At 40.6% G+C, this 16,718-nt stretch overlaps 1 protein-coding gene across 2 annotated transcripts in view; it reads right to left on the bottom strand.

Moving 5' to 3' along the window:
• ASAP2 (ArfGAP with SH3 domain, ankyrin repeat and PH domain 2) overlaps positions 1-16,718 on the bottom strand; it is a 170,089-nt gene that overhangs the window by 67,334 nt on the left and 86,037 nt on the right. For both annotated transcript variants that reach the window (XM_084624728.1, XM_084624727.1), the window contains exons 8-10: positions 13,808-13,883; positions 13,200-13,286; positions 36-139 (exon numbers count right to left, since the gene is read on the bottom strand). In XM_084624728.1, the coding sequence (XP_084480854.1) occupies positions 36-139; positions 13,200-13,286; positions 13,808-13,883 (267 nt within the window). The remainder of the gene's footprint in view (positions 1-35; positions 140-13,199; positions 13,287-13,807; positions 13,884-16,718) is intronic.

Raw genomic sequence — 16,718 nt, forward strand, 5'->3', positions numbered from 1 at the left:
CAGTTTTTTTCCAGTAATTGTCTAATGGTACATACCCATCACTTTTCTTATATAGACTACCATTTCTTTCAGTGCCATGCTCTTTGTTTCCCTGAGGCTGATGTAAACTGTAAGCTGTACTCTGACGGATTTGAGAATCCTAAAGGACAGGAAAAAAAGCATGAAAGTTTGCTAATCGAAGACAGTCCAAATGAAGTAAATACTTTTGCCCAAATTAGAACAGCATGAGAGGGTTCATTTTTCCTGCCAGATGGAACAAAGGGAGTTTAAAAAGCAGCCAGTATCACTATCCATTTCTGCCACAGCGCAGAAGGGATTCCACTGAAAAAAGAATGCAGCCTTAGCCTCAGGCTTCAGCTGCATTAACTTTTCAGTGGATTCCCTACCAGATTGGTAAGGCAACAGCATGTGTTGCACAACCCCAGGCTGTCAATGTGCACATTCCCAACTCCGTAGAAAGCTCTCTGCAGGTGACTTCTTACTTATTTTTTATTTGGCTTCAGCACCACCACTTAGGTTCCTTTTAATCTAAATCATAATCAAACAACAGGCTTTCCAACCTATGCAAAAATTCTTGTGTGTAAACCATCAAAGAACACGGTTATCTGTAGGCCCAACTGCACCTTCTCATGGAAAAGCTCACAGGAGAAAAAAGATTCCCCCGTGGAGTCTGTTCCACATTGCCCAGCTTGGGTGCCCAGACAGCACAGATCCACAGAAACCTTGACATTCCACTGAAAACGTGTTTCAAGAGGCTTCCCCCCCAACTACTGTTAGAGCTCAGAAGGGACTCCACTGGGGGTGTGGCCCTTTCACAAATCAGGAACTTCTGGACTTAAAAAGCACAACCTGCATGATTCCAAAGAGGCACTGCTTTTTAGAACAGGTTTCAGAGTAACAGCCGTGTTAGTCTGTATTCGCAAAAAGAAAAGGAGTACTTGTGGCACCTTAGAGACTAACCAATTTATTTGAGCATGAGCTTTCGTGAGCTACAGCTCACTTCATCGGATGCATGCCGTGGAAACTGCAGCAGACTTTATTTATACACAGAGAATATGAAAAAATACCTCCTCCCACCCCACTGTCCTGCTGGTAATAGCTTATCTAAAGTGATCATCAGGTGGGCCATTTCCAGCACAAATCCAGGTTTTCTCACCCTCCAAAGTGACACTTTGGATGGGCTATCACCAGCAGGAGAGTGAATTTGTGTGGGGGGGTGGAGGGTGAGAAAACCTGGATTTGTGCTGGAAATGGCCCACCTGATGATCACTTTAGATAAGCTATTACCAGCAGGACAGTGGGGTGGGAGGAGGTATTTTTTCATATTCTCTGTGTATAAATAAAGTCTGCTGCAGTTTCCACGGCATGCATCCGATGAAGTGAGCTGTAGCTCACGAAAGCTCATGCTCAAATAAATTGGTTAGTCTCTAAGGTGCCACAAGTACTCCTTTTCTTTTTGCTTTTTAGAAGTTTCAGTAGCAACTCAATTTCAGTAGCACCAGGGCATGTATCCCAATTAGTAGAAATATGCAAAACTAATTCTTAAAATAATTGTTTTAACCAAACCACAATGAATTTTTAGTTGATTCTGGACCTTCGGCCCTGAACGAAGTAGAATCCTGGCATTGTAAATGGCAAGGAGCATACTTTTTTTTTTTTAAATCCCCTTAGGAAAAAATATGTGGCAATGAGGTTGGCTCATGCCATATCAACAATAGTCCTACAGCATGGATTTGCCTATCCATTAAAAAAAGCCCTCCTGTTTACCATTACAGTAATCAATACACACCCAGTTATATATGGTAGAGGATTAAAGCATGGGGGGGAAAATAGAGAAGTGAAGCTCACCTAAATCAATCTCTGAGAATACTTAAGCATAAACCTGTTAAAAAGAATAAACTGAACATCTAAGAAATAAGCCTGTTAATTTAATAAACCCCACATTTGCCAAAGAGGTGACATAGCATGTCTCAAATGTATTAAATGTGTATTACATTAAATACAGTGCTCCAAAGATTATGAATTTAGGAGGAGATCACAGTTTTATTCTTTTTAATTAGGATTATTTTTGTATAGATGGGTTTATGTCAGACTATTTTATGCAGGGAACTATTTGTCTTGACATATCCAACTGCCAAGCATAAAAGTGGAGCAGGGTTATGGGTTTTCCCCACACCTATAATTTTTTTTTCCACCAGTGATCAAAGACTAGTATACATATCTAGCTATATCTAGCTACCCAGGTATCCCAGCTGTCAAATGACGGCAGACATGCGTCTGTCCCTGTGTGTCTCTGAGCTATCCGAGCTGTACCTTAGACATTAGCTCTTCACTCTGGCACTGCTTTTTTGATATTTGACAAGGAACAAATACATCAACTGTCAGACTTATCGGCAATTTTTTTTAAAGGATCTCTTGTGTATTTCAAAAAATAATAATCCAAAGTCATCCACGTACTGGTATTTATCTTTAGATGTTTAACACTGAATGTGCCATAATGCACTCTGAGTGGTGGCGTTAATATATCCCATGCTACTTCTCTTAAACTAAGAATCTATTATTTAAGTGTCATCTTTGTACTCAACTATTGTATATAAAAAGAGAAAGGCACTGACTTTAACCAGCTCTGTGGGCAGCTCTACATTCTTTGCCTTGCTCAGGACTCATTCATTGTTCCTCCTACCTGCCTTGCAACTTCCCTCCCATCGCTCTGCCCCGTCCTGAGTGTGGAAATGCTACTCCTGAAAAGTTTAGAGGCACTGAAGGAGCTTAGAGTAGCAGCCGTGTTAGTCTGTATTCGCAAAAAGGAGTACTTGTGGCACCTTGGAGACTAACAAATTTATCTGAGCATAAGCTTTCGTGACCTACAGCTCACTTCATCGGATGGATGCATTCAGTGGAAAATACAGTGGGGAGATTTATATATACAGAGAACATGAAACAATGGGTGTTACCATACACACTGTAACGAGAGTGATCACTTAAGGTAAGATATTACGAGCAGGAGAGCGGGGGGGAGGGGGAGAGGGACGACCTTTTGTAGTGATAATCAAGGTGGGCCATTTCCAGCAGTTGACAAGAACGTCTGAGGAACAGTGGGGGGGTGGAATAAACACGGGGAAATAGTTTTACTTTGTAATGACCCATCCACTCCCAGTCTCTATTCAAGCCTAAGTTAATTGTATCCTGTTTGCAAATTAATTCCAATTCAGCAGTATCTCGTTGGAGTCTGTTTTTGAAGTCTTTTTGTTGAAGAATTGCAACTTTTTGGTCTGTAATCAAGTGACTGAAGTGTTCTCTGACTGGTTTTTTAATGTTATAATTCTTGACGTCTGATTTGGGTCCATTTATTCTTTTGCTCAGAGCCTGTCCGGATTGGCCAATGTACTTGGCAGAGGGACATTGCTGGCACATGATGGCATATATCACACTGGCAGTAGATGTGCAGGTGAAGAGCCTCTGATAGTGTGGCTGATGTAATTAGGCCCTATGATGGTGTCCCCTGAATAGATATGTGGACACAGTTGGCAACGGGCTTTGTTTCAAGGATAGGTTCCTGGGTTAGTGGTTCTGTTGTGTGGTTGCTGGTGAGTATTGGCTTGAGGTTGGGGGGCCGTCTGTAAGCAAGGACTGGCCTGTCTCCCAAGACGTGTGAGAGTGATGGGTCATCCTTCAGGATAGGTTGTAGATCCTTGATGATGCGTTGGAGAGGTTTTAGTTGGGGGCTGAAGGTGATGGCTACTGGCGTTCTGTTATTTTCTTTGTTGGGTCTGTCCTATAGTAGGTGACTTCTGGGTACTCTTCTGGCTCTGTCAATCTGTTACTTCACTTCAGCAGGGGGGTACTGTAGTTGTAAGAATGCTTGAGAGAGATCTTGTAGGTGTTTGTCTCTGTCTGAGGGGTTGGAGCAAATGCAGTTGTATCGTAGGGCTTGGCTGTAGACAATGGATCGTGTGGTGTGGTCTGGATGAAAGCTGGAGGCATGTAGGTAGGAATAGTGGTCAGTAGGTTTCCGGTATGGGGTGGTGTTTGTGTGACCATAGCTTATTAGCACCGTAGTGTCCAGGAAGTGAATCTCTTGTGTGGACTGGTCCAGGCTGAGGTTGATGGTGGGATGGAAACTGTTGAAATAATGATGGAATTCCTCAAGGGCTTCTTATCCATGGATCCAGGTAATGAAGATGTCATCAATGTAGCGCAAGCAGAGTAGGAGTATTAGGGGACGAGAGCTGAGGAAGCGTTGTTCTAAGTCAGCCATAAAAATGTTGGCATACTGTGGGGCCATGCGGGTACCCATAGCAGTGCCGCTGATTTGAAGGTATATATTGTCCCCAAATGTGAAATAGTTATGGGTTAGGACAAAGTCACAAAGTTCAGTCACCAGGTTTGCCGTGATATTATCGGGGATAGTTATCTTGACGGCTTGTAGTCCATCTTTGTGTGGAATGTTGGTGTAGAGGGCTTCTACATCCACAGTGGCCAGGATGGTGTTTTCAGGAAGATCACCGATGGATTGTAGTTTCCTCAGGAAGTCAGTAGTGTCTCGAAGATAGCTGGGAGTGCTGGTAGCGTAGGGCCTGAGGAGGGAGTCTACATAGCCAGACAATCCTGCTGTCAGGGTGCCAATGCCTGAGATGATGGGGCGTCCAGGATTTCCAGGTTTATGGATCTTGGGTAGCAGACAGAATACCCCAGGTTGGGGTTCCAGGGGTGTGTCTGTGCAGATTTGTTCTTGTGCTTTTTCAGGGAGTTTCTTGAGCAAATAAATGGTGTAGTTTCTTTTGGTAACCCTCTGTGGGATCAGACGGTAATGGCTTGTAGAAAGTAGTGTTTGAGTGCCTAGCAGCCTCTTGTTCATATTCCGACCTATTCATGATGACGACAGCACCTCCTTTGTCAGCCTTTTTAATTATGATGTCAGAGTTGTTTCTGAGGCTGTGGATGGCATTGTGTTCTGCACAGCTGAGGTTATGGGGCAAGTGATGCTGCTTTTCCACAATTTCAGCCAGTGCACGTCGGTGGAAGCACTCTATGTAGAAGTCCAGTCTGTTGTTTCAACCTTCAGGAGGAGTCCACCCAGAATCCTTCTTTTTGTAGTCTTGGCAGAAAGGTCTCTGTGGGTTCATATGTTGTTCAGAGGTGTGTTGGAAATATTCCTTGAGTCGGAGACGTCGAAAATAGGATTCTAGGTCACCACAGAACTGTATCATGTTTGTGGGGGTGGAGGGGCAGAAGGAGTGGATGGGTCATCACACAAAGTAAAACTATTTCCCCATGTTTATTCCACCCCCCACTGTTCCTCAGACGTTCTTGTCAACTGCTGGAAATGGCCCACCTTGATTATCACTATAAAAGGTTCCCCACCCCCGCTCTCCTGCTGGTAATAGCTCACCTTAAGTGATCACTCTCATTACAGTGTGTACGGTAACACTCATTGTTTCATGTTCTCTCTCTCTCTCTGCGTATATAAATCTCCTCACTGTATTTTCCACTGAATGCATCTGATGAAGTGAGCTGTAGCTCACAAAAGCTTATGCTCAAATAAATTTGTTAGTCTCTAAGGTGTCACAAGTACTCCTTTTCTTTCTGAAGGAGTTTATTTTCATCATTGAAGAGGTTTAGCTCTCCCAGAAGCTAAAGCTCCCAGTTGTCCAACCTCCCCTTCCCCCAATTATCAAAAGGTTTCAGATGACCTCCAAGACCAACAGGTAACTGGGGTTTCCACATACTTAGTATTTTGCTGCTTCTTTTTGTGGAGTACTGTCTATTCCTTTCATCTGTTTACACCCAGTTTTATGTTTTGCTAAATTGGGAACCCAATGACACAACTTTACTGCTTTCCTCAGCTGAAGAAGCCACTTTAGATCATGTATATTTCTACATGTGCATTAGTACTAACAGACTATTTTAAAAACATTAGGAAAGTAGGACTAGGGGATGGGACACAGAGCTTGTTAGAATAGGTTAAAATGTGGTCCAAGTCATAGTGCCCAAAATTGTTACCATCTGATGGTTGTTCAGAGGCCTGTGAAACTAAGTTCATGGTCTCAGTCTAGTTCCTACTGGACTAGATTCCATATGACAAATCACCAATATAATTAGCATCTTTCTGGCCAGTTTCACAATGCTTTCTCCATATGCAGAACCCCAACAGGATCTACTCTTTTAGCTCTGCTTTGCATATTCAGATGTACAGGGATACTGATCACAGATGGCACTACAGGACCTGACCCAGTGACCTCATCAGAAGGGCATAATGTAGACCACCACTGGGAGGAACAGGGAGTTCACTAGAGGATACAAGCCATATCTAAAAAGGGGATATGGTCTTTTTTAAAGATATGGCCTTTATCACAAAAAAGATCAGGGCCTTTTAAAACATTCACGACTCTGAAATTGTACCTTGTCCCCTTCAGCTCTGAAGAGCAGATATGTGCAGAAATAAGTGAGTCATTTTATTACCACACATTTACAGTGAATCACTTCTCTGACCATAACCACACTTTACAGGAAGTAATTTATAGTGTTACAAAGACTTTCTTCTAAACCAAGCTGAACAGCATAGCAAACAAGTGACAGGCATTTTATTTGTAAGTGGAACAGTAAAAACACTGTCCTGTAGGACTGTTCTGTGCCAACGAGAGAAACATGCTAAGATAATCCCATCTTCAATTTAAGAAGTCTACTAGCACCTCTGCTGTCTGAATGCAATACCACCAGAAAATAATCTGTGGAGAACACAAATTACAACTAGCCTGCTATGCTATGCATCGTGAGTGCTATGCATCGTGAGTGCAGAGTTTTATTTTTAACTTATATCTATATTTCAAGAGACCTGAGAAGGGATTATTTTTAAAAGCACAAAGCAATGCTGTGTTAATATGAAAGAGATGATTAACTGCATTTATATTATCAATCCATCTCCATGCACCAAAAAAACCCAAGAAAGGTCATTGTTATCTCAAGCAAACTGACCCTTCTACAGCAGTGACTGACAGTGGGGTTTCAGCCAGTTTTGTCAATATATACACATTGCCTGTGAATCAAATATGTCAGTCAATTTAGACTCTTCCATTCACTTCTGACTACAACACAAAGGTCTGCTCTTCTCTCCCCCACAGCTTTCCAAAAGCCCTATGTTTTCCATGTTTCCTAGCATCACTCCCACTGGAGCCTTTGAGAGTCCACACCCTCTTTTCTATAATTCCCTATATTCTCCAAGGAATCCCTCAAGCTTCCCTGCCTGCAGGAACCTCTTACAGCCAGCCCCTCTGAATTTTCATATGGCATGGCTACCATAATCAATGAAGATTAACAATTTATCCTACCTAGCACTGGCCTAGATAGGCCAGATTCCAGGAGAACTAGAGAGGGGTCTTTAGCTTACTGAACTCAATAAATACGGTATTACAGTTACCTTCAAACCAAACCTTTTAAAAGTGAATGAATATATAGTAATAAATTCATAGATTCCAAGGCCAGAAGGGACCATTGTGACCGTCTAGTCTGACCTCCTCTATAACATAGAGAGAACACAATAATTCCTAGAACATAACTTTTAGAAAACCACCCAATCTTGATTTTAAAATTGTCAATGATGGAGAATCCACCACAACCCTTAGTAAATTGTTCCAATGGTTACTCTTACCATTAAGAATTTACACCTTATTTCCCATCTGAATTTGTCTATTCTTGTGGCCACTGGATCATACTAAACCTCTCTCTGCTATACAGAAGAGCCCATTATTGAACATTTATTCCCTTTGCAGATACTTTATGGTCTGTAATCAATTCACCCCCTTAACCCTCTCTATGTTATGCTAAATAGATTGAGCTCCTTGAGTCTATAAGGCAAGTTTTCTAATCCTTTAATCTTTCTCATGGCTCTTCTCTGAACCCTCTCCTATTTATCAACATCCTTCTTGAATTGTGTGCACCAGAACTGGACAGAGTATTTTAGCAGTGGTTACACCAGTGCCAAATGTAAAGGTAAAGTAACCTCTCTACTCCAACTCAAGATTCCTATTTATACATCCCAGGATTGCATTAATTGTTTTGGCCACAGCATCACACTGGGAGCTCATGTTCAGCTGATTAACCACAAGTACCCCCAAATTTTTTTCAGAATCACTGCTTACCAGGATAGAGTCTCCCATCCTGTAAGTATGGCCTACATTCTTTGTTCCTAGATATATACTATTAGCCATATTAAAACACATAACACAAGAACGAGAAGTTCTCAAATGAAATTAATAGGCAGCAAGTTTAAAACAAACAAAAGGAAGGATTTCTTCATACAATGCACAGACAACATGCGGAACTCTTTCCCAGAGGATGCTGTGAAGGCCAAGACAAGGCTCAAAAAAACAAAACAAAACAAAACAAAAAAAACACACTAGATAAATGCATGGAGGATAGGTCCATCAATGGCTATTAGCCAGGATGGTCAGGAATGGTGACCCTACCCTCTGTTTGCCAGAAGTGAGGAATAGGCAACAGGGGATGGATCACTTGATGATTACCAGTTCTGTTCATTCCCTCTGCAGCACCTGGCCACCATTGGAAGACAGGATACTGGGCTACATGGACCTTTGGTCTGACCCAGGATGGCTGTTCTTACATTCCACTGTATGTTCTTAGATATTGTTTGCTTGCACCCAGTTCACCAAACACTCTAAATTGCTCTGTACCATCTATCTGCCCTCTTCATTATTTACCGTTCCCTCACTTTTTGTGTCATGGGCAAAATTTATCAGTGATGATTTTATGTTTCTTTCCAGGTCACTGATAAAGATCTTAATTAGAGAGGGCCAAGTACTGATACCATTGGGACCTCATTGGAAACACACCCACTTGATTATTCCCCATGTACAACTACATTTTGAGACTTATCAGTTAGCCTAACTGATTTAATGTGTGCCATGCTAATTTTATATCAGTCTAGTACATGAATTACTGGTTTCCATGCACTAGAATCCTATAGTTGTTTTGTAGTCTTGTTGTAAGCTAGTTTTATTGTTAACCCCTTAGAAGCAGAGGAGTCAACAAGGTCAAGAGAAATCAAGAAGTCATTGTGCCTCAAGGTTAATATCTGAACTTATATGTATTCTACAATTTGAAAACACATTTAACATTTAAAAAAAAATAAAACTACCAAGCAAAGTGAGCACATACAAGCTGAATTCATTTTCAGTGACTAATTGAAAGGAAGTTGTGCTGCAGATCAAGTTTTGGGAAGTTGCATGTAAGGGGATGCATCCAGTCACAACAGATGTTCACTGTGAATGTACGTAAAAACATAATAGGGACAATATACAACATTTCCATTAGTTAATTCATGAAATGGGTTAAAAACAAACAAACACACACACACACACACACACACAACCCCTCTTATGTAGGCCAAATCAAGCAACCGGATTTGATTTCCAACAAAAAGAAAGAATAGTCAGTTTTAAAATCTGATTTGCACTAATACATTTTCTTTCCCCATTAAAAACCTAATATCTTTTTGTGCAATTCAAAGAACACAAGGAAAAGGGAAACAACTTTTGCATACAGACAAAACAAATACTTTTCAAGGAAAAATGCAGTTTCTTGAAATCCATATGGAAATCATGCAACGTACTATTTATAAAAAACTGAAACACTTACTCTCCTAGACTTCGGTCACAAAAGGTAAATGCATTTTAGGAGGGAAAAAAAAATCGGTTACAGGATAAGAAATTACATTGTAATGAACAAGACTGAACAACAGTTTGTTGTACAGTAAGTTATTATCAAAACGGACTGGTTTTCCAGTTCTTAATGTTTTTCAAATAATTATATCACTTTTAATATTCTACAGGAAAGTGGGCATGTCTATGCATAACACAAATTTGCAAAATAAAAGAATCATGCATTGTGAAATTAGCAGAACATTTTGTTTTAAAGCTATTTTTACACGTGTACTTTTAAACCTGACAAAATACTTAACAACACAGTCCCAAAAAATCTGTATTGGTATCACTGCCTTATTATTACTAAGCACATACAAGTTTGTATTACTTTTTTTCAGTTTGTAACAATGTGCTCCATCACATGCTCTGGGCACATTAATACAAATACTAACAAGCACAAAAAGACACAAACTCAGAGAAACCACCTCCCGAATAGCACTGAAACTCAACCTGGCTCAGGCCATCTTCCTCAAGCAACAGCCTGAGTTAAAACTGAAGTCTTTTCAATTCGTAGTAAAGGGCAAAAGTCTCTGATCAAGAGGAGAAGCAAATTCCAGAGCCCAGGTACTCTGTCTCCACTAACGGACTACTTGCCCTCAGCTCCCCAGAACTTAAATCTGAGGACTGTTAGCAAGACTCTTCCAGTAGGTCACAAATATCAGGCTAATATAGGGACCCAAACCATGTAGAATTTTATACATTCAGGTCGACATCTGAAATTGCACCTGGAAACAAACCTGTCTATGGAACACAGGTATAATGGGCACCACGCAAGTAGAACAGACACCACATAGTAAAGGAAGCAGGTACATTACACATTAGCTGAGGTTTTCAAAGTGGTCTTAAAGAACAGCACAATGCATAGCACACATAGTGGTGGATTTGGAAGTAAAAATGGCTATGCTTGACTCATGAGGAAGGCCTTTCAGACAGATGTTGAAAAAAAGCATTCAACTACTACAGCCACGTTGGAGCCCGGCCATAGTGCAAGGATCCAGAAGGACCTCAGAACAAAAGGCAGACATAGCCCCTTCAAAGAGTTAATAAATATCTTTCTTGTTTGGACTGAGCTTCAGTGAACTCTTAGCCAAGAGAGTTCTACCTTGGCCAAGGGTGGAAAGTAGAGTTACCCAGCCCATCTGTGTCTAATGAAAAAGAAGCTTACATCTATGAGACACTACAGTGTCATAAAGTGTCTTACCTTTTTCACCAATGGCAGCCTCAGATATACTTTAAATGAGAGATGATTGCATAAAACTGTAGAACCCCAAATAGGAAAGCCCTCTAGAGAAATGAGAAACTGCCCAAAACTTCTTTCTTCGAGCTCTCCAAGGAGCTGAGCAATACAAACAACACCATCTACCCTTGCATATCAGTAGTATCTCACAGACAACAGTATCCAAGACTGCTGAATGGTTTATAAGCATGACTCATAGATTCTAAGGCCAAAAGGGACCATTTTGATCATCTAGTCCGACTTCCTGCATAACACAGGCCATACAACTTCCCCAAATCAATTCCTGTTTTAACTAGAGCATATCTTTTCGGAAAATATCCAATCTTGATTTTAAAAATTGCCAGTGATGGAACATCTACTACAATCTTTGGCAAACTGTTCCAATGATTAATTAATAGTCATTCAGCCATGACTAGAACCAGAAGCAGCACAGCATCTGTACTAAGCCCAAATGTAAAGCCAGATTGAAAGAGGTCAAGGAAGATACTAGTTATTTCACAACAACCTCCTCAATAATCTCTCCCCAAAAGAGAAGCTGAGACAGGCAAAAGTGCTATACTTGTCATTTTATTTATGGACCCTGTGACAGATAGGGTAATTTTCTGCATATCCTTGGGAGACATTATTGAATTAAGTTTAAGTATCCTTGGGGTCCATTGTTTTAAATGAATGGTTTATGTATGATCGTGTTGTATTCCATGGGGAAGGGCTGCTACAGCTCCTTCAGGAACTAAAAACAGTAGGTGCTGATTAAGGCAAATCAGCCAGGTTGTACGCACTCTCCTGGGTGCGCTTGCATACACTAGTTCAAACTGAATCCTCCAGAGACCAACAGACAAAAGAAAGAACTCTGGGATAAATAGGTGGAGTTTAAATGGATTTAGGGCCTCCTTTCTGATCCAGCAAATGTACAAGACTGTCCAGCCAAGGGAGCCTCAATGCTTCAGGGACGACACCTTCCAGAGCCTGGAACTGGGGTGATCTTTGCTCAGCTTTTTAGCATATGTGTAGGTTCCTTTATTGTTTTTAATTTTCTCTGTAATGTTTTCACTTAAAGAAGGAATGTGCTTGCTTAGAAAGAGCTGCATGGTAACTTATAATTGGGGGCAATTACGCCTGGCATACCAAAGTACAGACACTGGCCTGCTTAGGCAGTCTGGCTTGCAGGGAATATCACAGTGCAGGGAGGGAGGTGTGCAGCCTGGAAAAACCTTGGTCAGGAGGGGGAGAGACCCAGGTCTCTGCCCATGAGAGGTGATGGCTGAGGAGCCAGGAGCCTACAGTGGGTGCCTTTGGTAGACCATGGAGAGGGGACACAGGTGCAGTTGCCCTGAACTGTGACAGATCCAACAACTATTTGAAAGAAGAAAAGGCCACTTTGTCTAAACAAGGGAAAGCAATGATGATCTCAGCCAGTGGTAAACAGGCTGACCAAACAGCAAGTGTGAAAAATGAGGACAGAGGGTGGGGGGTGGGGTAATAGGAGCCTACATAAGAAAAAGCCCCAAATATCGGGACTGTCCCTATAAAATCGGGACATCTGGTCATCCTAGTGGTAAACCCAATATTCCAGGATAGATTATAATCAGAGGCATGGGTCCAAACCATAGGTTGCAGGCTGAAGCTCCCTCAATATGTTTAGAGCCTAACTGAGAAATCCTGGTTGAAACTCAGAGGACTGAATTTGTACTAATCATATGAATAATTTAATTGATTGAATAGTTTAAGTGACTCAACATACTGACATCTTTGAGAGGTGAGGTAATGCAGCAGAACTTCCAGCTCCATTGTTACTGTTGTAGATGAGGCATTTGGGGGGTTGGATTTATGTTAGTTAAAAATAATCTTACTGGTATTTGAGACTACATTTACCAGATAAGCTCTTTACTGCCTGGGTCTTATTGATATCAAAGTACTTTCGTTCCCAGTTTGAGAAAGAACTACTCATCTACAGTTCACGGCACTGCCCAAACTACTCAAGCATTTTACAATACTAGAAAGAGACAAGAAGGGAAGTCCTTTTGCAAAAACCCTCACTAAAAGTCTGCAAGGATTCCTTCCTTTAAAAAAAGATGTCAGAAGCACTTAACATCAGCATCAAGACAAAGATAATAACTTAACCAAAGACAAAGAATAGATTTATATTGCTGGTATAAATAATTGTTTGTACTTCAAATATTAACATTAAATTAGAATTGTATTTACAATGGGTATTTCAAAGTTAAATCACCTTATATGCTCACCTCTTTCTGCTCAACCTGTAGTGCTGATTTTAAAATATCTCTAAGCTGTATTAGTTGTTTCCTTTCCTCATCCTGTGCTTGTTTAATCTAGAATACAGATGCAGACACAACAGAGGTTAAAAGTTAATGTGTTACTATTTATATTAACACAGTTCTTTACGGCTTGTTACTTAACTGGTTCAGATTTCCTGACAAATGATCAACAAAATACAAAAGAGAAATGATAAGTTCCTTTACCCATATGCCTACAAAAAACTTGACAACAATTTGGCTGCTGGTGTGCTGAAACCACTGCCTACCATGCTGTCTCACACTGTCTCATTGTTTACTTGTACTCCCCTGTGTGTCTGTCTCCATCTACTTTTGTCTTGTACTTAGACTGTAACTTCTTTGTGACAGAGACTGTCTTTTTGTTCTATGTTCGTACTGTACCTACCACAATATGGTCCTGGTCCGTGACTAGCACATCTACACACTACAGCAATACAAACAACAACAATAGTTTTATAATCTACTCAAAGCTCTACTCAATAAGTCTGAATCAAAAAGATTAGATTTCTTTAATAAACACAAAATTTGAAGACGCAATATAGCAGACTGCTACTTACTGTGTGAAGATCAGTTGAGAGTGTTTCAATTGAAGGCTTCAGACTTTCAACTGCTTTCAGTCCATCCTGGAAGAAACTTAAAAAAAAAAAATTATTTTTTTTTCAGAAAGGAAATAGTATTGTTGGAATTAATTTCAAATGCTCAAGCTATTTTATTCTTTTCTGTTAAAAACGCTTTACTGAAGAAAGAGACACAGTAGAAGCTGGTAAATGTATATACACACAGACTCCATATACACAGAGGTGATAGCCATGCAACAAATTATGAAAATGCAACAAATTGCAAGACCACAAGATACATTAATTTCATGCACTTTCGACCAATTCACCTATCTGCCCACTAATCCATCTTCTTGCAAACTCATTCTAACATTCCAGCTCTCTGAACAGCTTAATAAAAAACCTGACATCAATTTAAAAGCAACCTGCTCAAAAAGTTTTCCTTTTTCTCACTAAAAATATGCAGTCTCTTCCCTGGCACCCCACTGCCCACACACCCCAGTTTTAGAACACTGATGGTTCTTCTGCATATAAAAACATCATGACTTTTAAAGTCCAATGTCTCAGGATCTAATGGGAGCTTTCCATAAAAAGGAAGATTCCTCAGCTTCTCAAAGGGACCCGCGCAATCACTTATGGCCAAGCATTTGATAACTATGTTTGGCCTGAATATGCAGGTGCGTAGATAATTCAAATAACTATGATCGTGTTCCCTTATCCTATCTATTCCAGTACTTTTTAAATTAAATAAAAACATTCTTAACATTTTCAACATTTTCATGATTAAAAAATACAGCAAACACACACAGTTTGTTTACGTTAAATATTACTCTGCAGTGTTTGCAACACAAATATAGCAGCATTGCGAACCACATGGGAAAATAATTATTTTCATTGCCCAAGCTCAATGAAATGCATAAAATAGATGAATGATAAAGATTATCAACAATGAAAGTGATTTTTTGAGTATTACTAGTAGTACAGCAAAGAAAATTTACTTTTATACAACCTGATGGTATTCTTTTAAGATGGATGTTTATGGATCTAAACAGGTTGATAATGTCATTCACACTTCAGAATAATGAGTTTATTGCTATATTATCAATCTGTCAAAACAAATAGAGTAAAACAAGTCCCAGTATCCTGCAGTCTAATGAAGGCTTCTGCGTTTCTCATTATTGAAGTTCTCCATTCAGCTAGAAATAAAGTAAAGCCATTCTCTAAACACACTTTTATGCTATTGCTTACCCAATGTATTTTTAGAGAGAACAGAACTGACTTTGCTCATTGATAAATACACTCAGAAAGATTTCAAAGCCAGCAGGCCAATCTGTCTCGCTCCGTTCCATGGACGAAAAGAAAAGGAGTACTTGTGGCACCTTAGAGACTAACAAATTTATTTGAGCATAAGCTTTCGTGAGCTACAGTGATTGGATGTGAGCTTATGCTCAAATAAATTTGTTAGTCTCTAAGGTGCCACAAGTACTCCTTTTCTTTTTGCGAATACAGAATAACACAGCTGCTACTCTGAAACCTGTCATTATGCAAGGCACTGAATTTAGCCATATGGAGTGGAAATCTATCAACTTCATGAAAAAACTCGTACAGATACAGACAGACATCTTCTTCCTTTCCAAATGCAAACAGATGGACATCATACCAAAAGGACTGAAGGTAAAAAATCCATTACAATCTACATACCACACAGACTATGCTGACAGCTTGTGCCACAGCTCTCAAAGAAACTGCGGAACCACCTGATCAACATCCTCCACAGCAAACAGGGAAAGATTAAGAATGAGCTCTCAAAACTGGATACTCTCATAAAAAACCAACCTTCCACACAAACTTCCTCGTGGCTGGACTTTACAAAAACTAGACAAGCCATTTACAACACACACTTTGCTTCTCTACAAAAGAAAAAGGACACCAAACTATCTAAACTACGACATGCCACAAGGGGCCACAACACCAGTTCCCTTAATCCACCCAGCAATATTGTTAATCTATCCAACTATACTCTTAGCCCAGCAGAAGAATCTGTCCTATCTCGGGGCCTCTCCTTCTGCCCCTCCACCCCCACGAACATGATACAGTTCTGTGGTGACCTAGAATCCTATTTTCGACGTCTCCAACTCAAGGAATATTTCCAACACACCTCTAAACAACATACTAACCCACAGAGACCTTCCTACCAACACTACAAAAAGAATGATTCTGGGTGGACTCCTCCTGAAGGTTGAAACAACAGACTGGACTTCTACATAGAGTGCTTCCACCGACGTGCACGGGCTGAAATTGTGGAAAAGCAGCATCACTTGCCCCATAACCTCAGCTGTGCAGAACACAATGCCATCCACAGCCTCAGAAACAACTCTGACATCATAATTAAAAAGGCTGACAAAGAAGGTGCTGTCATCATCATGAATAGGTCGGAATATGAACAAGAGGCTGCTCGGCAGCTCTCCAACACCACTTTCTACAAGCCATTACCCTCTAATCCCACAGAGGGTTACCAAAAGAAACTACACCATTTGCTCAAAAAACTCCCTGAAAAAGCACAAGATCAAATCCACACAGACACACCCCTGGAACCCCGACCTGGGGTATTCTGTCTGCTACTCAAGATCCATAAACCTGGAAATCCTGGACGCCCCATCATCTCAGGCATTGGCACCCTGACAGCAGGATTGTCTGGCTGTGTAGATTCCCTCCTCAGGCCCTACGCTACCAGCACTCCCAGCTATCTTCGAGACACCACTGACTTCCTGAGGAAACTACAATCCATCGGTGATCTTCTTAAAAACACCATCTTGGCCACTATGGATGTAGAAGCTCTCTACACCAACATTCCACACAAAGATGGACTTCAAGCCGTCAGGAACAGTATCCCCGATAATATCACGGCAAA

The sequence above is a fragment of the Lepidochelys olivacea genome, assembly GCF_965140295.1.
Source record: "Lepidochelys olivacea isolate rLepOli2 genome assembly, chromosome: 3".
NCBI classification, from domain to species: domain Eukaryota; kingdom Metazoa; phylum Chordata; order Testudines; family Cheloniidae; genus Lepidochelys; species Lepidochelys olivacea.